Raw genomic sequence first — 26,095 nt, 5'->3', positions numbered from 1 at the left:
CCAGATGATCTGCTTTACCAACATTGTCCAGTCTTTTTGCCTTTTCTACACATCATCAATTGCTAAATGACTGAAATATTTTAAGATGAGTTTGGAATTAATGCTGTATTTAATAGAATGTGAAGAACAATATGCTTCTCCAAATGGAGAATTTGGAGTATTTATTTTTTAATCTCATGAATGATGAAAGGAGCTATACTCAATGAGTATTATTCATTCTAGAAAAAGCTGATTCTTCTATAATGCAAAGTCATATTAATGGAATCTCTTTGTAAGATTTTAAAAATATTGTATTTTGTAAGATTTTAAAAATATTATTCTAAATGAAATAAAAAGGAAGTATAAATACAGACAACACTATTAGTGAAACAATATTAACTTCAAACTTAAAAAAAGGGGAAAATAATACCTCTGGTAGAAGTGCTCCCAGTGTGGCACATTGATCAATAAAAACAGATGGTTTAGAGACTGAAATTTACAATCTGAAAAAAAGATATAAGAAGGGGAAAAAAGGGATGGGATGATAAGAACGCTGTAGCATCAGTGCTTGATTTTATATAGATCTCCTTCCTTCCTTCCTTTGGTTGGGGAGAGGCAAAGTCTGATGAAGTGGCTTCTCAGGAGGACTGGTACGGTGGCTATTGCTTTCATCACTTTACAACAGATCATCTGTATTTGCCTATCTAATCTTAAAATAAATATTACCTTTATTCATCAACTGGCACATCCAGTAGATGCCTGTTTAATATACATGTGATAGATTGTGTTAATTTAATGGAAACAGCAGCCTCTGTCCCTCAGCTCAAAATATATATGGCATGTCTTACATATAATGATTTGCTCATGGCATTTGAGAAATTGACTCTCATTGATTTATTTTGAAAGCAGGCTCCCTGAGATTAGTTCCTGGCTGAATAGAAAGCCAGGAAGGATTTTGCATAGATCAGTACTGCTAATGGATTCAGACTTTGCATTCATTCCACATATGGAAAGGTTGCTTCTATTCATAGAAGGCATTTCCTCTAACAAAGGAAACAAGTAGGCAGGTGGAAGCAACTTCTGCTATCCATCCCATCCCCTGCAGCCACTAAGTATTCTAATAATTTGGTCTGGCTGATTTTATACCCCTCTGGAGCAGATTTTTAGAGGATGCTAGTGGCTCCAGCTCGAATAGGGGATTGGCTCACCTGCACATACATGCTGTATATGCGTGCACGCCTCCCCAAAGCAACCATTGGCCATAAGAAAAAGTCAGTACTGTACATGGCAATTTTTGTTGGACAAACTCAGTTACAGAACTGCTCATGAACTTAAGTTTCATGAACTTTTCACTGGCAAGTTGGTTTTTAAAAAAGACTTCATTTGTTTTTTGCCCCATTATTTTCCTTATTTTCTTTTTTTTTTCAATTGCCTGCTGCATAATTCTTGAATCTCCGAATCTTGCATTCTTTTGTAACCATGAGGTATTGTCCCAAATAGGTATTATTTAAGCAATTGTATTAGAACGGTGATTCATCAAAACTATGTTTGTGGCAGAAAGATAATTCTGATCTGAGCAGCTTCTGCATTATAATTACTGATACTGTATCATACATTCAGTTATACAGACTGCTGAATGGATTTTTCTGAACAATTCTGCAGCTGTCATAGTTCTCTTGTCCAAACCAAATGAAGGAAGTATAACTGACAATGACTCTCTATAGAAATAATAAATGTTTGTTTTCCAGTTGAGGTTAAATATTTCTTTAAAAATTGTCTGTCTAGTATTTTTCAGTAAGATTGTGTGTTCTATGAGGAAACAGTTTAGTAATGCTTATGTAGCTTATAATTCTACATGATGTTTAATCTGATTGGAAATGGTTATTACATTCCAAGCATGTATTTTATTTCCTGCTATTCATTGGATCTCTCCATCGAAGTGTTCGTTTCACTAGAATAAAAGAGGAGGATGAACGGGAATGAAGAGGCTGATTAAGGCTACATTAAAAGCTCTTATGGATGTCTCTGTGTGACTGCAACTGTCTATTACAGAATGAGTATTTAATAAACCAGAGTATTTTTAATCATGTAAAAAATGAAGGGTGCCTTCATAACTTATTATTGTCAGTGTTTTAATTGACACTGTTTAATTCTATTATTGTTTTAGTATTTCAATTTTTACATTACCAGCATCCCCACTTCCAATTTCTAACCCATTGGATGTCTCATTTCCAAATAAAAAAAGAATATCTGAAAAGGATCGTTCATGACCATTCTGTACCCATTTCTCCCAATTTCCTGCTACTAAGTGAGACAGCACAGATGTCATTTGGCCTCAGATATCACTTTGTTGAGCCTGGAATTGAATCTAGAAGAAAATTGCTCTATGAATCCAACTGGTTTTGGTATGGAAATTGTACTCTGCACCATTAATAATAATGGTGGTGTGATCCATAGAGATTCTAAAGTGTATAGTTCGCTTACTTATCCACAAGTGCAGTGTGCACCAAGTGCAGTTTTTTTTTAATTGATTTGAGTCAGACGGTACATCAGTACTGTTCTGAAAAATCAGCAGAATTGTGAGATGACCGTCTTGTAGATCAGTGTTTCTCAAACCTGGCAACTTCAAGTTGTGTGGACTTCAACCCCCAGAATCCCCCAGCCAGCCATGCTAGCTGGGGAATTCTGGGAGTTGAAGTCCACACATCTTGAAGTTGCTATTCCAAGTTTGAGAAACACCGTTGGATGCTGCTGTCCAGTCATGCCATGAAATCTTATTACTGGAATGTTTTTTTATGGCATGTGTTTCAAGCTACACATCTGATATTAGTATAGTGGAATTTTTAGAGTGAAGATACCTTGAATATAGAGGGGTCATAGTGTTAGTTTATCTATTCCATCAAAATCAGTAAAATCAAATTTAAAGACTAACAAAATTCTTACAGCATAAGCATTTGTAAATTATATCCTCTGTGGATTCTAATAACAGGCATTGTTCCAATTTGCTAGTTTTTTTAACATACACATATTGCTTAAAAATAAAATGACTCTGACTTTAAATAACCCCCACCAGAAGGAAGATTAAATAGACGAAAGATTATAAATATACAAAAATAATGTGCAATACCTAGCTTTTTCATCTTGTTACTAAACCCAATTCCTAAAGATGTCACCTTTTCTAGTAAATGTGTGTGATAAACTTGTAAATGTCTGCCTGTATATAGGAGCGTAAGTACTTTTATGCAGTGTCCAGAGGTCACAATCCCAAAAAATGACAGGGGCAGGACAAAAAAAAAAAATAGTTCAATAATAATTATTAAAATGTATTGCCTGCAAAACAGGGTACTACATTTGTAAAATTAATTGATTCCCATACGTGATGAAAAAGTCATCTCGTACCCAGACTCTCAGACATTTCCACTCACAACATATACACAAATAGACAGGTTCACTGAAAAAGATGCTCAGCAAGCATAATTCTATGCTTACTCTCTAGTAAATCCCACTGAATTCAGTGGCTCTTACTCCCAGGTAATTATGGATAGGTTACTGGTATGTAATGTTTCCTTATGCTAGATTTATTATTTTTTTTGGCAATATGATTTAAAAAAAAAACAGCACTCAGTATCAACTATGCATGTGTGTGTGTAATGTGTATAGTACAATACCTGTATTGTTTTAAAGAATGTCTGGAAACTTCTCTCAACATGCTCAGTTGGCCTAAAGGTGAAGACGTCTTTCATCTTGCAAATACATGAACACAATTACATAATTTTATTGGGAAAAATACAAAATTATTTTGCTGCAGCCTTCATCCAGGATTTTTTGTTTGTTTTACTTTCCAATCTAGTTTACAGTCCTGGCAGTCTCCTATCCAAGTAGTAACTAGACTTGACCCTGCTTAGTTTCTGAGCCACAGCCAAAGTTGACTTAGTGCTGTCATCTGCTGAGTAATCTACCCTAGAATCAAAAATAAAAATAGTCCATGTAATCCTGAGATTACAAGATTTTCTTGCATAAACCCTGTATACAGAGTAAGCCCAAAGCAGATGAAGCCCAGGAGAAATACATTGTCTCTGCCTTACAAAATGTGATTTCTTCCAGAAGAGAATTCATACCAGTTATAGCCACTAGCCGACAACAGTGGTCTGTTTAGCATATCTTTATTGAATTATTTGAAAAGTACTTCATTATACATCTCTACCAAAATCAGAAGTATCACTAATTATATATTAAGTGTACGTTCAGACAAAATATATTAAATCCTAGCAGTCATTTCCTGACCTCAATGTTTTTCTTGGACTACCTAGAAGGACAAATAATTTGAGCCAGTATTTCCTTCCTGTTTTGGAGGCTGAGTTAGTTATCTTCTCTTTCAGGCAGAGGTAAGGCGTTTTGCCATGCACATGACAGAAAGCATAAACCAAATTCCTCCACGTTTTGCTGTGACAAGTTATTTCCTTGCCCTCTCCCCTATTTGTTGGATCGTTCATAATAACTGTTGTATTTCTGAACGTCATTATTGGCATTCACAAATAAAGGTGAGTAAATTGTACAAGAACAGGAATAACACAGAACAGTGTATCAGAGAAGGTTAACTGTTATGTCTCGTACTTGCCATACAGAATAAGAACTGTAAGTCATAGGTTTCCCTGAAAAGAGTATCAGCCAATTATGGTCAAAAAATGTATCTTGCCTTGTACATGGGAAGGCCTCGAAGGCTTTGCCTTTTACACAGGAAGATGGGGCTGGATCATATCTTGTGGACTCCAGGTGTAGGTGCTGTAAAGTATTCTTATATCTGCTATATAACATTAAACAGCTTATACAGATGACCTTCATGCCTCTCAGCAGCAATCTTTTGAGTGTGACAACATAGATGTTAAAAAGATGAAAGGAAATGGGGGGATGGGATCGAAGGGGCCACACTCTAGATGTCTACCACAACATAAATGTAATATTAATGTTTTACAGTTCACTATAGGAGACAAAGGGGAAAGAAATTGTTTAAGTAAGCTTTTAATAGCTCTAAGACAAGAGGAATCTCTTTCAAAGACGTGCCATATGCACCTGCAATCTTTGCCAGCATCCCAGAGGAATAAGCTTTTATTTGCTTTTCCTGCACATAAGGAGTCAGCCAGATATTCTTGCAGAACAGCAGACAAGTCTGTAAAAAGTAGCAGCAAGACAGCAATAATAGTATGAGCATATTTGGAGTTCTATATAGATACTGAGATGATTCATGAAATCTAATATGAATATAAACTTGCAAGGAGTCCAATTTTTCTTCCTAGAAATTTTACTCCAGAGAAGTCTGGTTGGTGATTTAGTAGAATAAACTCTATTGTCTGCTGAGTCATATCATGTATCCACGATTAACTCCTAAATGTTTTTTGATCCACCCCATTCCCCAAGCTTTGTAATACAAACAAAGCTGACTTTATTATTTATTTTTTCCACTTAACGAAAGGTAAGATTGTGGAATGTAGTGTGCATGTTTGTGCTTCTTTGGTATATTTCCATTGTTTCAGTTATTTTTGAAATAATCCCAAGTTACCTTCCAAGGCAACAGTGAAATATTCCCTTGTGACCTTCAGGTTGCTGGCAGGTTGTAATGCCAGCCACTTTGGCAGGCAGGTGTTATCGAAAGACAACAAATAACTTAATAAAAAAAGCAGAAGGCAAGCAAGCCATAGGAATTTCTAAAATAACCTTTAAAACAGACATTTACGTACTAGAGGGAGAAGTCATTTAAAAGGAGAATGAAGTGAATTTCTGTGAGAAAAAGAGCGGATAATATAAATATAAATTATGTACCATACATAAAAGGTATACCAAATGTCAGGCCCCATGGGCCAATCACAATATGATATATTAATTTTTTTTTTCAGAGAAAATGTTACTGAGGAATGTTCAAAGATCACGCATCAAACAAGTAAGGGTTTAGAAGAAAATGGCAACCAATTTGAACATTTAACATAATTTATATAATAAACTGTCAATTTTCTGGATTCACTTTTAGTACACCCTGTATACCTAGGGTAAAGGCAACCTCGAGTCAAGCTCAGATTTGGTATTTATATGAATACCACCATACGCTTATTTTAACAATGGTTGAAAGAAAATATGGTTTACTTTAATGTGTGACTCCAATCAGTTTCACAAAACCCAAACATGGTTGTCACATCCAATCTATTTTGCCTAAAATAATATTTAGCTGTAAAATCACACATTAGTATAACCTGGTAGATTGGCAGGAAAAATTGATAATTTTCAACAATATTTTCCTCCACTTTAGAAGAGGCTGTGTTAAACTCCTACATATGTTGCCCTACACAAAGCCATGCAGTCCAGATTGCTACTTACTTTTGCATCAGCACTGAGTATATGTGATTGAGGTTTAAAACTGGATTTTTTTCTTTTTACAACAGTTTTATAGGAATCTATACAAACAGGCATCTTTTTGTGTAGATTCCTATAAAACTGTGGTAAACAAAAGGCAGATTATGGGATCCTATAAAAAGAATTTATTTATAGGATCCCATCATCTGCCTAATGAATGAAAGAAAGAGTGTAACGCTGTCCTGTTTTTTTTAAATGTATTTTACATTCTTTAAAACCATCCAATAATGTTACGATTTTATTGTGTGTTAGTATTCATATATGAATTTATATTTTATTAGATGTAAAGGCTGCATGACTGTGAGAATCTTTTACTTTAAAATGCAACAATAAAAACAACAGAAGGGACCATGTACATCTGGACAAAATACACTACATATACTAGATAAACACAATCGATACTGGCTCCAGAACCACCTGACCACAAGGCCTGGGAGAATAACCTGTTTTTTAAAGATTCCTGGAACACCCTCAAGATGGGAACTACGCAGATCTCTCACTCTATTAGACACCAATATCTCCTTACTTAATATTCAGTAAGGTCAAGCGCCAACCTTTTGCATTTAGATTCAGAAACATCTATCATTCATTTTAATTCTTCATAGTTGCTTGGGGCTATATAATACAGTGGTCCCTACAACATAATGTAAACAGCAGCAGCAACAACATAGCCTAAAATAATCTGAAAGAAGCCCAACATCTTTATGTGCTAAAGAAATATTTGGAATGGATGGCTACAGGATTTGCTAGAAATAATATTTTTTCCTCTGGCCACAAAGGGGCTCAATCTTGCATTATTTTGGTTTTAAATATATTATTTATGCTTTTAGATTCTCAAGTTCACACAATCTTAGTGTGGTTGGTTTGGTTTTGATTTAATATGTACAGTAATAGAATCCAGCCAGGGTGATTTATATACCATATTTTCTGTCATTGAAAGTTCTGTGAACCCAGCCAATAGGTGGTTCAACAAACCGTGTTTAAAAAAAAAAAATTAGCATAATATTAGACAACCTGTGACCCACTTGGTCATCATTTCAGAGATATTTCCTTACCTAAACAGAAAAACAGAATGACCATTGGTGGGCAAAAAAGCAGTGGGAGTGTGAGCAGCTTATTCCCCATTGACTTTGCTAGTGGGAAGCTGTCAGAAATCCTGCCTGCTTGCCTGCCTGCCTTCTCCCTTGCTATTTTTCTTCTCTCTTGCTTGGACAGCTTTGATTCAGGGGCTCTACCTGAACATACTGGCTTAGTTCAGATAATGCATTAATCCATGATGGCCAAGAAAATTACATCCATCATTAGGAGTCAAGGTTGACGTAAGGGAGTCTTTATCTTTTTTAAAAAATATTATGTTAATAAACAATGGCTTACAACCACAAGGTCTCAGTTCATACAACATAACCCCAAATCATAGGCATCTGGTATAAACCATGATGATTGAAAAAACAAAATGTGTTGTGACATCACAATATTAACCTTACTCTTTTGTATATGCATCCAAATTTCAAACACAAGTATGTAAGTGATGTGGTTTGTGTTATGATGTTTTGTCCTTTGTTCTTCCTGGATGCCTATGTCCCAAACCAAACCATGCTTATTTTGCCTTACCAAAACATGTTTACTTCAGTCATGGTTAACCGTATTTATTAAAGCCAATTTTCTGGATTCACATGACGCAATGACAATCACCTAACTATGAAGGCTAAGTATATACAAGAAGCGAGACTAAAATGTAATTAGATAGTTGTTTATTAGAATCTCAAGATCCACCCAGCCAGATGTGTAAAATATTTGCTTTGAACTAAAGAACAAGATGCCTTTGAGCCTAGGTATTTTGTTAAGAACAAAAATGAAAAGGCAATATTTTCACATCAAAGGCCTCTACTTATTGCACCATTTTTCTTAATTTCAGCAGCTTAATTTGGGGTAGAATGGGAGTGATCACTTGTGCTAAAATTTGGGGTCAGAAATCTATAAATCAACTTCTGCCAACCACCGATCTATGTAACAGCCCTTCATATATTTGAAAAATGTGATTAGATTTGATTGTTCTTCAGTCTGAAATTTCCCACTTTCACCTTCCCTGTGGGGTCAGGTATAAAACTACACTGAGTGCACCATAAACCATATGCCTTAATTCATGTTTGCTGTGTCATGATGGTACAGTCATTACGCTGTATTTATTTATCTCAGTTTTATATAGCCATCCATATATTTAAGATGGGTGGCTATATAAATCTATGAAATAAATAAAAGAAATAAATCCTTTACAGAAGCCAGGTTTTTGTTTCCAATCAATATAAAGAGGCTTATTCCTACAATACTACCAGTGTGCATTACAAACAGCAAGGTACTACTTGATATCATAGGATGTGCCAATTCAAAAATAACTGCATAGGACAGAAACAGTAAGAAAAATAGGAGTGCTTCTATTCTCGAGCATATGAATTGTATTGACCTGCTAGTGTCTTAAATATTGAATAGAACAGATATCCACCAAAATGAATGTTTCTGTTATTTGTAAACACACAGATACATGTACAACTTTGTAGTCTAAGATTTATTTTTAAATATATTGTATATTTCCCTCTTGAATGAAAAGCATTTTATTTGACATGAAATGCTTCATTGTGTTGCAAGAGCCTAATGGGAAAAATAGCCTGCTAAAATAACTTCAGAAGAATTGGGGAATTTGAGAGCTAAAATGGAGAAGACAGTGAACCAAGAGTCCTGGGATCTTAGACATCAGAGAGATGTTTTCTAGAGAGATGGCAGTATTGTTTGCAAAAGAAACAGCAAGGAACTTTGTGACACCATCAAGATTAACAAATTAATTATTCCTTAAATGTTTGTGGATCATAATTCATTTCTTTAATAGGCATGTACAGTAGTTCTAGATGTGAGAAAGAATATTCTTAGCAGGGAATGGTGAAGGGAAAGATTCTGTACTCACTTTCTTAAATTGTTGAGCTAGTTATCATATGTACTAGGATAAAAATCCTTGTTTTTTGTTAATTCTAAGTCAACCATCAGACTATATATATTAACCAGTTCAGTGTAAAAATGTTATCACATCTAACTACTGCTTTGAAGTCATTGTTCATAATTCTATCTTCACCATTCACCATTCCTTTTCCCTCTCTTCTCCCACTTTGAAAAGAGCAAATATATAAGCATGTACCCCCATATTCTTTCTTAAGGCCATACAGTACTTCTTGTATTGGATGAAGTGGATTGAGATCCAGGTAAATGGAGTCATCTACATTTATGTAACGAGTTGGTGTCACAGGGGCATCTATTCATTTTGGAAACACATTTTCTGAATTAAAATCATAAGCATATTACATAATCTCTGCAAGCTTTCCTTCATCAAGCAAAAAGAAACAAGAAACTTACTATAATCTGTTTTGGAGAATTACATTTGAAGTTTTCTATTTTTGATTTTTGCTCAGTCTTTAAGCAGATTTTTAACATATATTTAATATGTATCTTCAATAATTCAGTGCTTTACATATTTTTGACAAAAATCCTTTTACACTAATAAGATATTAGAACACTCCAAATGTTATACGAGGTATGCCATAAAGAGATTCCTGTGATTTTGATTCACTCCAACCAATGGTGATTTAGTCAATAAACCAGGATTACGCAAAAATGTAAACGTAATCGGTCCATTTCTTCACTAGAGATTTATAGCATCTTTCAGCGTCACTAAACTAACGGGGTGATTTCAAATCAGTCTTCTTTGCTGGCCTATATCGTCACAACAATGATTGGGTAGCCTACAAATGCCTGAGGAAATGATCGCAGCCACCGTCTACCAGATGCATCACAACGTCTGTCGCCACCGAGACTTACGAATATCGGGCGGCCAGAATTAAACCCCAGATTCTTCTCCCCTCCCGCAGACTGGCGCATGCGTGCTGTGGCAAAGCCTTCGCGAATTCTTCCTCGTGCCTCTAACTTTTCCAGCTCTCCGCCCGCCCAGCATCCCTGCTTCTCGGAACCAGTGACATCATGGCTGTGGGCACGCGCAGAATTGTGGGCCGGGAGGGACCGCCATTTTCGGAGAGGAGAGGGGTGGGGCTAAGGCCGCTCAGTCAGGCTTGGGAAGCCGGGAAGAATTTGTCTCTCGGCCGTGAGAACGGAGGTGTCAGGGTCAGTGGCGGTGCTGGGGTCGCCCCCGCCCCGTGACTGACAGCCCGGTGTTTCCACCTGGGCGGTGAAGTCATAGCAGGGGTAAGTATCGGCATGGGCCTCCGCAGCCTTTCTAGCATCCTTTTTCCTTTCTCCGCCACCAAGTGAAGCCGGCGGCCTGCCGCCCATCAGAAAGACTGATCGCTTAGGATGGACTAACTGACCAAGGCGGTGGCAGCTGCGGGCGCCATCTGTAGGAAGGGCTCTGTGTTTGTATGTACGTGTAGTTGGGAGTAGGCACCAAAGAGGAGAAGGAGCGAAGTGGTGCTTACCAGCAGCAACAACGAGGATGAGAAGCAGGTCTTGTGTGGGAGTGGGTAGGTTATGGGTGGGTAACGGAAGAAGGAATGTAACACTGGGGCGTGTTGAACAGAGCATCTGAGAAGATGAAAAAAGGTCAGATCTGGAAACAGAATCGAATATTTCCAGAAAAAGAGGTAATAGGAAGCTTAAAAGCAATTCAGTGTAAGGTGTCTTCTGTTGCCAATTACTCATCTACAACAAAAGGCTGATTTAGGCTTCTGTAAATCCTGGACCAATCTCTAATGACAACAGCCAGCCTTATTCTGCTGCTGATGTTGCTCTTCCAAATGAAAAAATAGCCAGTTCAAATATTGAGGAGGGAAGATTGAAGAGGAAGGAACTGGTTTGTTTGTTGGGGATGTGTTTCTCTGACCCCCCCCCCTTTTTCCCCTTGTCCTTACTCTCCCTCCCCTGCTTTTCACAATTTATGTTGCAGTTTGGGGCCTGACAACACCCAGGAATGAGGACATCTGTAGAATAATGAGGTATGGTCCTTGGGATATGCAGATCTGTATAATTATGGCCTATTTTTCTTCTGCATTAGAAAATCCCTTCAGGTTTGTTTTACAGATTTTTTAAAAAAGTAATTAAAAGCTTGTGTCTATCATTCACAACTTTACCTAACATAGACAGATTTTGTAGGTAATTTTTTTTAATGTATATCACTGTTGATATAAAGCTATAAAAACATAGTTCTCCTATTTTTTAATATACTTAATATGCATTCTTTTAAAAAGGAAACACCCACAATAAGAGACTTTCATATATATACAGGTATATTAATTTTCAGAGGCAAATTGGAGAAATACTTTTTTAAATTCTGTACCCTTGTTTTCTTAATTAGATAGATATTTCTGGGGTTTGTGTGTTTGCTTTTTCCTGAAATGATGTAAGAAAAATGGTGGCAGTTCTGTTTTCCATTCTTGTGTGTTTTTAGTCTGTAGGCAGAGCCATCAATTGTATTTTTCAAAAGGCTTTTTATGGCTAGAAGATTTTGGATGGGGAAAATGTATTATAGCAAAGCTTATTATCTGTGTGCATTATGATGGATAATCTTGATATGGATTTCAGCTTATTTAATAATTCATTTATAGAGCATCATTTTTTTAATAGCTAAAGCAAAGCTACATCTTTTGCTTTAGGCTACTAATGTACAGTATGTATTTTAGAGGACTGTCTGGAAGTATTCATTTCCTTTTGCAATAGGAAACATGAAATAGTTTGGGTGAAGAAATTTAATGAAATTTAGGAAGCTGTTGCATTATAAGTCAAACTCAACCATCTAATACCAAGTTGAAGTAAAAACTAAACTGAGATTCCAATCTTGTATCTGCTTATCTGAGAGTAAGCCTTGTTGAATTCAGCCTTTATTATGTCTAAGTAAACATTTATACAAATAAGTTATAAGTGGAATTAAGTATGGCTTTGTAAGCTAATTAAGAAAGTGTATATTAAATAAATCATAGAACAATAAATGTTTTCCAAATAAATATTAATATATTTTAATTTCTAATTTAAATATCTTACTTAGAAAATATTTTTTCCAAAAATTGCTAAAACAAATCTGATAATGATTAAAAATATTTCAGTCATAAGTCTTAAATGGAATAATAAACAGAGGAATCATGAACAGTAATGTTCAAACAGATTCATTAGGCAAAGCCCTAGTGTGTTGTAAGCCAGTAACTGTATTGTAGCAAGCAAATTGCTGACCATGAAAACTATCATGAGAAGATATCAGGCTTGAAGCTTTGAATAGTGTGGCCCTAACAGATACCAGTTTAGCAAACCTTACATGCCAAAATTTAATGCAATCAATTTTTGGGAAGTCAGAGATTGAATAACATTTCTATACTATATTGCAGTAATCTACCTACCTTCCATGAACTTGGAAATAGGATTCATATATAGAATTAATGTGACATTTTTGAAATTACCAAATGTAGGTTGCATATGAAAGCATTAAAATAAAAATATTTAACTGTGAAACAGTATTTTAACAATAATCATATTTGTGGATTTATTAAAGCAGAGAGAAAAGCAAATGTGGTTTAGAATGAGAAGGCTAAGAAAAACTAGGTCATTAGTGTATGAGTAATATTTGCAGTCTCAAAGAAAGCCTTTAAATATTTAACAAGAAAATGGAACATATCTAAATATTTTAAAAAATGAAGAGATTTATAAAATGAAGATCAGCATATAATATAGTGCGTATAGTAGATGCATTTTTAAAAATGGTTGCTTACATTTTCTGCTTAAGGAGTTTCCCATAAGGATCTAACCAAATCTGCACCTACTTCTCTCTCCTTTTCTTTCTTGTTTTATCTGTTTATTTCTCTTACTTCCCTCAGTGCCCTTGGGATGTTAGATTGTACCCTGTAATGCAGTGTCTGGCTTCTTATTGTGGGCTGAATTCCCTTTGGACATGAGGATTAGGCAGCTACTCTTCTGGCTCCATTTCTTTGATCTGCCTTAAAGCCATACTTTAATGTCCACATTTTAATTTTGAATCTCAATATATACATTGTGACAGCGTGGTTCCTGTATATTTCAGGATTATTTTAATGCCCAGAACAAGTAGTTCAGCATATACAGCAATAGGAATCAGAACTCTCTGAAAGGGCTGTTGAAATTCCTTTCTTGGGGGGAAAAGAAGGGAAATTGATGGTCAATTTTTAGAACCTATATCAAGTCAAATCCTTTTAGTTTAGATTATCCTTAGGAGGGTTACATGTTTATAAGCTTGCAAATATGTAGAGGAGTTTGAGTAATGAAATCTTTTAAAAAAATTGTTCTTTATCAGTCTATTTTCCATGTTTAATTACTGATGTGCAAATAGATGTCTGATTACAGGAAATAAGGATTTGTTTTGGCTGTTTTTTTTAGCTAACCTTAAAAATTGTTGCAGAGCCAGTGATTCATTGGAAAATAATTTTTCCTCTTTAACTATTCTCAAATTATATAATAAACATTCTACTCTCTCTTGGAAAATACTGTAAGCTTGTATTATTATAGATAACATAAATAAGCCTTTTTAATTGAAAAGCTGGTAATTATAAGTAGACAAAATTGCAGCTACTGTACTATATTGTAAAAATAAGGGCTGTGACATTTAAAGCTACTTTGTAAAAAACTTTTTTTCAGCCTCATATCCCATTTGTAGTATTTAATACTGGCTATACTTTACAAGGCTGATGTATGAATGCTTCTGAAATACTTTAAAATTTAAAATGCATTAAATGTTAATCATGCTAAAGCTCTGTCTTAGGTCAACCTGTGGTTTCTTTCCCCCCTTTAGTCATTACATGACTCTAACTTACCTTTTTCTTAGGAAGTCCCTACTTGCGTTAGCTCTTAATGGAAAATTCCATTCACAGGCTCCAGGCCCTCATCACATTTTCAGGAGACTTGGAGGTCTGAGATGAGGAGGCACTACTTTTCAGTAGCAATGCCAACCCCATGGAGCAGCCTCCCAGTAGAGATCAGGCTAGCCCACTTCTTGTTGATGCTTCAGAAGCTTTTAAAGATGGAGTTATTTCCAAGGGCCTTTCCCTGATTTTATCATGCCATCCTTCACTTGTTTTATTATTTGTATTCCTATGATTGGTGTTTTTTTTCTTTTTTATGGAAGCTTGTACCGTAGATGTTTTATTTGGTTTTGTAGTCTGTGTAAGCTGCTAACAAACTTTTGATTGTGATGGGATAGAAGTGTGAAAGATAAATAACTTTTCCTCTAGAAATGGAAGATTATATGAGAGCATGTTATCCTGTCTGATAAAGCTTTCATGGTATTCTTTCTCTTGGAAGCATTTGGTTGACCACATGCTCTTTCTCTTTCTCTTTCTCTGTACCCATTTTCCTCTTTTAGCACATCCTAAATTTTTTGGTTAGCATTCATTACCTTTAGGGTATAGTTCTTAGCATATTACTGAAGTCTGAATGTGGCCTCAGCCCTAAAACCATTGCCCATTGCTACTTAAATTGTGCATAATTTGGATAGTGTTGGTGTAGCTCAGACTTGGTTTTCCATATGATGGTTTCTGTAAAATTAAAAAATGTACATACCATTCAGCAAAATATTGTCCTGTAGAGGTACATTTCTCTGTCAGTTTTGTGTAGTAAGAGATACCTGTATCCAGCCTTCAGTAAACCTATTTGCCAACAGCACCAAGGTCTTCAATTTGGGCAATCAAGAATGTTCAGGAAAGAGAGAGATCACAAGAATAGCTATGCTAGACTGCCAAAAGAATCTGAAGTGAAGCTGTCTAATTGTGAAAGACACTTGCAAGAATTTTCTCTTTCTTGGGAATACTGCAAATCTGACCGGATTGGGAACATTTGATTTTTTCAGGATGTTACACAAGAGTCTATTTCATGTGTAATGTTCCTCAGTTAAGCTAAAAGAAGCCTCTCCTGCTTCTTCACTTTGCTATATTCCTTTCAAGTGATGAGTTTATGAGGAGGTTGTAAATCAGATTCCAACTGGGAAATTAGTTTAATCTTAATTTACCTACCAGTATGTGAGATCATACTGGTAAACTGGGATTACCTTCAATGCAAGAAAGTGTGGTTTAAAGGGAAATTTTGATTTAAAGAGGCCACATATTCCAAGGTAAACAGTATGAAGACTTTGAATTCAGTCCAGTAATGGGATTAGCTCCTCTGACTTTTAAGTATTTCAATGAATTGCATCCATACATCACTCTAAGCTATAAAGTTGGATTTTGCTTCACATATTTATGAAACCAGCCATTGCAGGTTGTAAACCATAATTTATGGTATGTAAAGTTGGACAACCTGGGGCCTCAGTGCTTCATGCCAAATTAAATGTAATTTAAGATAACATTCCACTTTTGTGATTTTTGGAATCAAAAGGCCAACTGTGGACCTCATCCTGAAAATGTATGGATTTCTGCCTTAGTGTGAAATGTGGTATTTGTCGATATTTCATAAGCATGATTTAGCATATGTAGATATTTCATAAACGTATTGCAGTATATGATAGTTCAGTAAATAAATATGTTTAAAACATTAAAGCTAACTGCATAATAGTATATCTATGATACAACTATTGAGAAGTAGTGATCCACATGTGAATTAGCATGGTGACTTGCTTTTTATGTTCTGCAAAAATCTACCACAGGTAGTCCTTGTTTAGTGACCACAGTTGGGACCAGCAGTTCTGTCGTTTGCTTAAGTGGTCGCTAAGTGGGAAATCATGTGACTGCGACTGTGCTTTCCTTACTCCCACTCTTCTGCTCTTTGGAATACTCACCGGGTGCTGCGATAGCTGGCTTGCAGCTGCTGCCTATAACTGGCAAGACTACTGTAATCAGTTTCATACCTTTGGCTTTTGTTTGCCTCCTAGCTATTTTACTTCAGCTTCCCTTTTTCCCCACTCCCCCACCCTTTAGAGCTCACCCCAGCACTGGGATAATTAACAAGAACAGAATTAATGTTTCTATTTACATTCATTGGAGAGGAAGGGATTACAAGAGAGTAAGCAGGCACACAATGGGGAATACATATTGAAAGGAAGGCGGTGGTGCCGGCAGCTTTCCTTTTCACATTTCACGTTTCACAACACACTCTGTTGTAACCCCTTCCTCTCCAATCTTTCCGCTCTGCAAGAAGGGGGAAGGAAAAAGCAGTTTCTGAAGGCAATTTCTCCTGTGTCTGACCCGTTTTTCTCCCCCCCCCCCCAGCTTGCAGAGTGGAGAGATTGGAGAGGAAGGGGTTACAAGAGAATAAGCAGGCACACAATGGGGAATGCACCTGGCTGTTTGCATAGTACACTTGGGGCCACTGCATTCCTTTCAATGAGTATTCCCCATTGTGTGCCTGCTTACTCTCTTGTAATCCCTTCCTCTCCAATCTCTCCACTCTGCAAGGGGGAAAAAACAACAGGTCAGGCACAATATATACACCGACTGTAATAATGATCACGTGACTGAAGGATTCTGTGAAGGTCATAAATGCGGGCATTGGTCATAAAGTTATTTTTTCAGCGCCATTGTAACTTTAAACTATCCCTGAACAAGGCAGTCAGTAACAAGGTCTACCTGTAGTTGTTCAGAAAGGAAAGAATATAAAACCTACTACAGAATGATACCAAGGAGACTCATAGTTTGTATGCCAATGATATTCTGTGTCTAGGTATTATTTTATGTATTGATGTTTATGAGTCTCTTGCTTTTACAAAGAATAATTTATAAAAATGAATTGGTGTGTGTAAATCTAGCTTCTTATTTAACTGTAAAGTAAAACACATTTTTAAAATGTGTTTTTCAATATTAGATTTTTAAAGAGAAGTCCAGTATTAGTTTCTTGAAATACCTGATATCACTCAGGTACTTTGGATTTCAGCCTGTTCATCCCAATCAGTATGGCTGAATTATCTGGATGGTATCTAGTTGGTTAATAGCTGCTGTAGTGACACCAAAAAAAGTCAGTAGTTAAAAGTAGGAAGCTAGAAAGGAAGTTATGAGGGGAGTTCTTGTCCTGAAAAATGTGGAGAATTATCAAACATAGAAGTTGTGTTTAAGTCTGTAGTTCCCAAACAGCATGCTGCGGCACCCTGGGGCATTGCGGCAAAAACATAGGGCACTTTGAGATATTTTACAGCTTAATAAATGGAACTGTACAGTTTGGGAATCACTAGGGGCACTGGGAACAATGAATGCTTGGAAACTTCTGTTTTAGGCATTTTTAAGACTTGCCAAGGCAAACTGATTGAAGGAGTAGGTATGTTGACGTTTCAGTATTTTAAAATATTTATAAACTGCCTCAGTCATAATGGATTCTGGGAATGGGGGGAGTTCATGCTGGATTCATCTACTGGTACTCTCACTTGGTCAGATTTGGGAATGACAAGCTTCACCCAGTGTTGGTAATTTGGCATGAGCAGGAAGTATTGTTGGGTTTTGCTTACTAATTTATTTTGTATATTTGAATATGCCATTCAGCCAATTTATTTCCTGGGTTTACAGTCAAATCTAACAATAAAATAGATACATATGAACAAAACAAGTAAATTATAATAAAAATAGCAACAAAATTAAAATAGATTAAGACCTAGAACTTTGAAAACCCAGGAGGACAAAATCTTTTCAGAGATGCAAAAGGTTGCCTACCTAGGAAATAAATACTATAAGAACATGAAGTATATTGTATTTCTCAATATTGAATTGATAACGTGTAGTTCCAAAATTTATACCAGTTATGAAGATTATGAAGGTTTGTGCTGGGAATTTCAAATGACTGTCTAAAATTCCAATTTTAAAAAGTCATAGTTATATGAAAATGTGTGAGGTTACCTGGGATTTAGAGTATGTTAGCCATATAGCAATGATAGTTTTTTCATTCTGTATGATGTGAACCACTCTATGTGAAAAGGAAAGAATTGGACAAGAAATAGGAGCAATAAAGCATGGCTATGACAGGATCGAGATTTCTCTATGCCCTGAACTCTTGAGAAAATATAAGTATAATGAATAGAGCTAAGTACAACAATTGCTGCTGATACTGTTTTCTTCTACACGTTTCTCCACTGAATTGTAGAGAGAAGGAAAGAAAAAATTTCAGACAGTATGTATGTTTGTGGCCAACAATAAAGGTAATTGAGACTCCTTGCTGTCAAGAAGACGACTTACGGTGACCTCTGAAATTGAGCAATACTCAGCCTTAGACATGAAAATTTAGCTGAGTTAATCATTCTTCTATTGAAATAAAATTTGACATTTTTTCAGTAATGAAGTTATATTTTAGCATTGTGTGTCATACTACCCCATCTCATACACATCTCTATTATATTCAGCATGTAGAATTGATGCTAGAGTTGATGCTTATTTTGTTATATTTTTGATGATCAATCATTTGTCTTTCCTTGTTACTTGGGACATAAGAGGGATTTTCATAAATGTTGCCTTCAAAGGCTTGTGTTTAAACTACAAACCTCATTTACTCTTAGTAACAAATTGTAGTGCTCTTGGTTATGAACGAATAGCTAATAGTCCCTCTATACTTTTTTGGAATCTGAATATTTTAAGGGGCAAGGGAGGATCAGCTTGGATTTTAGTTACAGGTAGTCCTCGACCTACGACCAATCACTTGAAATTACAACGGCACTGAATAAATGGTGGTTATGACCTGTCCTTGGAGTTCCAGCCATCCTAGCACCCCCGCAATCACGTAATTGCAATCTGAGCACTTGGCAACCCTCGCACACCCTTTCCAGCTCTCCCCAACCTGCATGGCACCTCTTGCACACCCCCTTGTACCCACATAGTGTCTCTTGCACACCTTCCCTGACCTGGACTGTGCCTCTCGACCCACCCCCTTGCACCCTCACGGACCCTCCTTGACTTGTGCTGCACCTCTCGTGCATCCCCTTGCACCCTCCCTGACTCATGTGGTGCCTCTTGCACACCCTCCTTGACTCTCTCCTTGCCTGCCTGCTGGCCTGGGACTTACAACTTCCTGCCAGCTTCCCCACTGATTTTGGTTGTGGGACGCCAGCAGGAAGTTGCCTCGCCTAACAACTGTGGGATTCAGTTAACGATGGCAATAGGACTGCAGGGTTTTGCTGTTGCTATGCAATGCAGTTGCACTTTACAACCGCATCACTTAGCGACAGAAATTTCAGCCTGAATTGCTGTTATAAGTCGAGGACTACCTGTTAGTTTTCAGAGCTGCATCACTACCTATGAAATGATTTGTTGAGCACTTTATATTAGTATGTTCATTTATCTTGTGCTTACATGTCAACTGGAAACCTATTCAGTACAGGTAGTCCTTGCTTAACAACCATTTATTCAGTGACCATTTGAAATTACCCATGCCCAAAGTTACAGCAGTTGCAGCACCCCCGCGGTCACATGATCAAAATTCGGGCACTTGGCAGCCCATCCACACTTATGACCTCAGGGGTGCTGCAACTCCCCTGACCTGCCTATCTCCCCCCATCTCTGTCCTCTTGGCCCCCTGCCACCCTGTGCTCTGCCGCCCCAGCTGACCGCCATCTTCTTGTTCCAGAAAGCCCCTTTGCAAAAAGCTCCTGGGCGGGGCAGGGCTGGGCTTTTGTTTCACACTGTGGGGAAAAAGCACCCCATTTTACCCTTCCTCTCCTTTTTTTCCCCTCCTTCCCCTCCCTTCGACCACCTGGTAGACCAGGCCAGCCTTAGTCCTCCGGAGCTAAAGTTTTTAGTGCACCAAGCTTTGCAAAGCTTTAGTTCCAGAGGGCTAAGGCTAAAAAACTTCAGCTAAAAAGCTTTAGCTCCAGAGGGCTAAGGCTGGCCCAGTTTACCCAGTGGCCGAAGGTGGGACTGGTCTACCCGCCTTCCTGAGAATAGTGCGCCCATTCTCACAAGATCTGGGGAAGACCAGAAGGTTTTCAAAGGATTGTGAGAATGGGGTATGCAATTTGGAGAAAGAATGGGGTGCATGATTTGGAAAGGAATGACACAAGTGGCTTGGAGAACAGTGCAAGTGACCTTGGGAAGAAGGCCTGGCATGGCCAGCAGCTGCCTCGCATATAGTAGGGCAAGCTGGGCTTGCCTCGTCAGCAATGGGAGAAAATGGCAAAGGTCAGCTGGGCAGGGCAGAGCCTGTGGGGCATAGGGTGATGGGGGCAACTGGGGCTTTGCGCAATGGTGCTGGGGTGGCATGGGGGTGGTGGCAGCTGGCTGAAACTACTGAAGGCCCTGGGCCTCTTCTTCAGACCCAGCCCTGCCTCTGCCGCTGAGTGCCACTGTGCAGGGCAGCCAAAATGGCATAGATGTGGGGGTGAGATAAGCAGGTGGGGAGAGTTGCAGTGGCCCTGCAGTCGTAAGTCCTGCTGGGTCAGGTTGGGGCAGCTGAAGCTTCCCAGGGTGCAGCAGCTTTGCATCATGCTGCTGGGCCGGGCAGGGGTAGCTGAGGCTTCCAGAGGCGGCTGTTGCTCTGGACCACACTGCAGCACCCCCCCCAACTCGTGCACAGCCTATGCCAGCCCTCCCAGGGCCTCCCCCATCCCCCTGAGGCACCCCCACGCTCCGTGCCTGGGACTCCCTCTGCTTAATGACCCACTATTCTTAAGTCACATGACATCTCACTTTACAACCGCATTGCTTAGCGATGGAAATTCCGGTCCCAATTGTGGTCATTAAGCGAGGACTACCTGTATTGTCTACATATTAATAGACTCATAAAATGCCTTTTGATACTATGTTTTCATGTTTGTGAGCTTTCCAGAGAATATATCTACCACCAGGAATAGGTACTGTTCGGTTTCAAGGTAGAAGACACAGTTGCCAAGGAGCAGAAGCAGATAACAGCAGACAAGTTGCAAACACAGACTTAGCAAGTAAAGTACTGCTTGTAGTCCGAGAAGCAAAAGAGTAGTCTAGTTACAATTCCAAAAGTCACGAAGCCAAATTGGATAGTCAGCCAGTCCAGAAGTCAGGAATTCAAGAATAGGATATACACAAGACACGAGCTAGGTTTTCAAACGGTTGTTTTCGAACAGAAAGTGAAGGCAAAGCACGCTACATAAATCTCTGCTGGCAGCTGACTGCAGTTATTCAGGCCTCATCCTTTGCCTTGCGAGGAGTCTCCTTAATTGACGCTGCTCTGCTTGCCTCTGCGTGCATCTGAATCTAGGGTTTGGAGGTCATGCCTCATCATCTGACTGCTCCAGCTGATCAGGAGATGCCTGTGGCTGATCAGCCTCAGATGCATCATGGCTTAATGATTCCTGAGCCTGACGTACCACAGGCTCAGCTGAAGCAACATTGTCAGAATCAGATTCAGAGTCAGACTTCGAATTGTGGCTCATGACAGGTACTACATGATTGGCTTAATTCTGTTTGGGGCTTGTCGGATATAGGTAGCCTGATGTTATTCTGTAGAGTTGAAACTCTCTCCTAGGGACTGAACTTGTGGATGTTCAGATGATCATATACATTACATTAGTTTTAGGAGCTATCCAGGTATTGATGCTCAGTGATTATAGGAAGAGATATCTAGAAATTCTCAGAATGGTATATATAGTCTACATGTAGGTTCCATAGTATGGGCATATACAAATATCACACAGGATGTATATTGTATGAAAATAAAGACATTTCCCCCTCCTCAAGAGGGGGTGAAAGTCATGTAAAGGTCCTTACATAGGGGCATGACATAATGTAACCACTATCTCTGCTCTGAGCTTAAGGGAATGTGAACTTTATACACCATTGTGACAGAGAATATACATTATTGGGCATAATGTTAAATAAATTGCATTATGGGTATTTGAGCTAAAATGTTAATATTGAAATAATATTTTTAGATGGTATTTAAATAGTATCTCTGGAACTGTTTTTCCTAGAATGTATGACAACATGTCCACAATGGTGTATCTAAAAGAAGACAAATTGGAGAAGCTCACTCAGGATGAGATTATTTCCAAGACTAAACAAGTGATTCAAGGACTAGAAGCCTTGAAGAATGAGCACAATTCCATCTTACAGAGTTTACTTGAAACACTAAAATGTTTGAAGAAAGATGATGAGACCAATCTGGTAGAAGAAAAATCAAATATGATTCGGAAGTCTTTGGAAATGCTAGAATTGGGACTAAGTGAAGCACAGGTAAATAAAATGCATGAAAACAGCCTTATTGAATCTCTGATATTCAAAATCAAGGTGGGAGGTTGGTATTTGATACAATAAATATGACTCTCTCTGTGATCAACATTTGACAAAACTCTTCAGGTATATTTTCACTGCATATTAGGCCACTATAACATGGCTCTGTGCTCTGGAGGAACCTGAGACTTCAGCCCACATGCTCCTTCAATGCTGTTTTTACAGTAACTTACACTCCATTTTCATCTGCCAGTAGAAGTCCCTCTTGCCTTTAGGACAATCTTGTTTGTTCCTTGTTGTCATGCCAGAACCCTGACATCACTAGGAGAATCTCAAAATTTCTCTCAGCTGACATGCCCTATGCAGGAAACTATTTTCTTAATTTTCTGATTTTATTCATGTACAATTTTATTTTGTTCTAAGTTTCTTACATTGCATCTAGGTTTTATCACCTGCCATATCTTATTTTTCACCTATCAATATATGATTTTACTTATACACACTTACATACACACAAATTCAGGTCTATATATTCACACAGTAGTCTTAATATTCAATAGGTAGAAATTTAGTATTTTATTCTTAAAGTATTTTATTAATTTCATAATTTGTTTTTATCACTTATGTTCTATTTTTAATACCCTGCTCTCTATACTTACTGTCCCGTGGTAAATGTCATATACACTCCTGTTGATGTCTTAGAGACTTTAAGGCATTTTTATTGTTATTTCTATATAATGTTTATGCTTTCTTTCCTATGTCATGGCTTCCTGCACTTTGTTCTTTTTTTAAAAAAATAAATCAGCTGTTTAATTTATTGGTCAGTGGCTGTAATAAAGATTGTCTGCCTGCCTGCCTGCCTGCCTGCCTGCCTGCCTGCCTGCCTGCCTGCCTGCCTGCCTGCCTGCCTATCTATCTATCTATCTATCTATCTATCTATCTATCTATCTATCTATCTATCTATCTATCTATCTATCTAATCAACATCCATTTCCTCACTGCTTTACAAAATGTTTAACTGCCAGAATCCTGTATCAAACAAATAACAATTTCTGGTGCATTCTAGGTGATGATGGCTTTGTCAAATCACTTAAATGCTGTAGAATCAGAGAAGCAGAAATTACGTGCTCAGGTTCGTAGGCTGTGTCAAGAAAACCAGTGGTTAAGAGATGAACTAGCCAATACCCAGCAGAAATTGCAAAAGAGTGAACAGTCTGTGGCTCAGCTGGAAGAAGAAAAGAAGCACCTTGAATTCATGAATCAGTTAAAAAAATATGATGATGACATATCACCTTCAGTAAGTAACATCAATTAAATTGCACGATTTTCTCTAAATTCCCTTCTGTGAATGAACGTTACTCTGGAAATATTTGTAATTTTTAAGGCAGATTTATTTTTTTTTAATATTCATAGGTATGTACAAAGACTGTATAATCTTTGTACATAATGTGACTCTTGCTTATTGCAGTATTGAATTCCAAAAAATGTGTAATTTTGTAGTGAAGATAATGTAGCCTCTTTTGAGTTAAGGACTGTATTTTGCTTTTAGTTGCAAGCCACAGGACAGCAGTCTAAAAATATGTGGGGCAGGTCAGGAATTAAATAGGTACAATTAATACATCTTTAAAACCAGTTGATTTCTGCTCCCACTGTTTCCCAAATGCACCTTCCAATCTAATTATGCTATATATTATATATGCTGTATGCTATATGTTTTATTGATTTGATTTGATTTTTATCCCGCCACAATTTTACGACTCTTGGGGGTTATAGTTTCACAATTAAAAGAACAACAACAGAATTAAAACAACATACAATCCAAAATCAAAAAGAATCTGTGTTTTGATTCAGTAATTTTAACTGTCTGAATATCTGGGGTACGTTTTAGGAGGACAAAGACACAGATTCTGCCAAAGAGCCATTGGATGATTTATTCCCCAATGATGAAGATGACCAAGGACAAGGAAGTAAGTTATAGTTATAATTAATGTTACTAGACTTACCAGACTAGACTGAATCTGCGATTCGCTTCTGAAACTGAGTCCTTTGAGAATAAGCCTCCATCCAAAATTAGAAGTTGGGGAGAACTCTCTGTTTTCCCCATCCACCCCCAGTTATGTTGTCTTGCCAGATGAGAAGAACAACTGCTAGTGAGTGGTCCTTCACATTTCTTCTTTTTCATGAGCTGAGCTACATTTTCCTAAAAACCAGGTAATTTGAAGAGCAAGCAGTATGAAAGCACTGCAACATTGTTTACAGAACGTGCCCAAAATGATGTATTCTCGAACAGCAGCATGTCATATTGTTAAGCATAATAGGTTTGTGGAAATCAGTCCACAATGTTTTATAGGTAAAACATTAGTGTGTACGATCTTAGTGAAAGTCAGTTCATCTATAGTAATGGTTGGTTGACTGGTTAGTTGATTTATAATGAAACAGTTTCAGTCAAGGCTACTTTAAATGGTATACAAAAGCAACAGCTGCCGCCATTGCCATAGTATTCATATCATAACTTATAATAACAGAAATACAATATAAAACGACGGGTAAAATTGTAATTAATATACCTGCATTGAGAAATTTATAGCCCCCCTCCCAAAGTTGTTCTGGGACAGCCAAGCTTTTATGAGCTTCCAGAAGATCAAGAGAGAGGGAGCTAACTTTGTCTTAGAACTTAATGGGCTTATTCTGATTATTTTTTTATTTCCAGTTCAACAGCCACATAGCAGTGCAGCAGCAGCTGCGCAACAAGGTGGTTATGAGATTCCAGCAAGATTAAGGACCCTTCATAATCTTGTCATTCAGTATGCTTCCCAAGGTAGATATGAGGTTGCTGTACCACTTTGTAAACAAGCACTCGAAGACCTTGAAAAGACTTCAGGCCACGATCACCCTGACGTTGCCACTATGTTGAACATACTTGCATTAGTATACAGGTCAGTATGGTTATGAATACAGTTAAATAAATATCGTGTGTTTAAGAATATACTGATGTTGCAGAGCAATGCTGTTAAGACAGTAAAGTTAAAAACATCCCCATGCAGTAAACACCCTAAGCCCAAAGGCTTATAACAAAAGCCAGTTTTTTTGCCGTTTTTCAAAATGTTAACAATGTGAGGTAAATTGGTCCAAAGGCGCAGGGCCACCATTTTTTTCTCCCCAAGCTCCCAAGGAAAGGGGATTTACAGTGTCTGCTTGTGGGCTGATTGAACAGGACTGGCAAATTCTGATTGGAGAGTCAAAACCAAGTTTATAGACCTATTCCATTAACCTTCTATTTCCATTTATAGAGCTTTTTTAAAAAGCCCAACCATAATTAGGTTTATAACGAATCAATTCAGGATGGCAGTTTTATTCACAGGATTTCATTTTACAGTGTCACAATACTTCCAGTGCTGTGTGACAGAGATCTGAACCCAGGAGGCCTGTCACTATAAGATGTTCATATATGTGGTCAGAATAGCTACCTATAATTTCATGAAACACTGCAATCTTATATCTGTCTATCTGGGACTAAGCCTCATTAAATTGAATGGGATTTATTTTTGAATAGACATAGATGGGACTCTGCTATAATTTACATATTGTCTCTTCAAACCCAG

General features: G+C 37.6%; 1 protein-coding gene across 7 annotated transcripts in view; it reads left to right on the top strand.

Moving 5' to 3' along the window:
* The first annotated feature begins 10,451 nt into the window (after positions 1-10,451).
* Positions 10,452-26,095, top strand: part of KLC1 (kinesin light chain 1) — a 45,276-nt gene continuing 29,632 nt past the window's right edge. For 3 of the 7 annotated variants that reach the window (XM_088149784.1, XM_015887264.3, XM_088149788.1), the window contains exons 1-6: positions 10,452-10,623; positions 11,321-11,369; positions 22,235-22,496; positions 23,560-23,790; positions 24,382-24,460; positions 25,204-25,429. In XM_088149784.1, coding sequence (XP_088005910.1) covers positions 11,365-11,369; positions 22,235-22,496; positions 23,560-23,790; positions 24,382-24,460; positions 25,204-25,429 — 803 coding nt within the window. In that variant the 5' untranslated portion in view covers positions 10,452-10,623; positions 11,321-11,364. The remainder of the gene's footprint in view (positions 10,624-11,320; positions 11,370-22,234; positions 22,497-23,559; positions 23,791-24,381; positions 24,461-25,203; positions 25,430-26,095) is intronic. The other 4 variants (XM_088149786.1, XM_088149785.1, XM_088149787.1 and 1 more) reach the window with 2 other exon arrangements.

Source organism: Python bivittatus, unplaced genomic scaffold (genome assembly GCF_059951505.1).
Source record: "Python bivittatus isolate LINGU-HERP-01145 unplaced genomic scaffold, Pbiv_v1 ctg000580_np1212, whole genome shotgun sequence".
Taxonomy (NCBI): domain Eukaryota; kingdom Metazoa; phylum Chordata; class Lepidosauria; order Squamata; family Pythonidae; genus Python; species Python bivittatus.
This window is presented reverse-complemented; position numbering and strand designations above follow the sequence as displayed.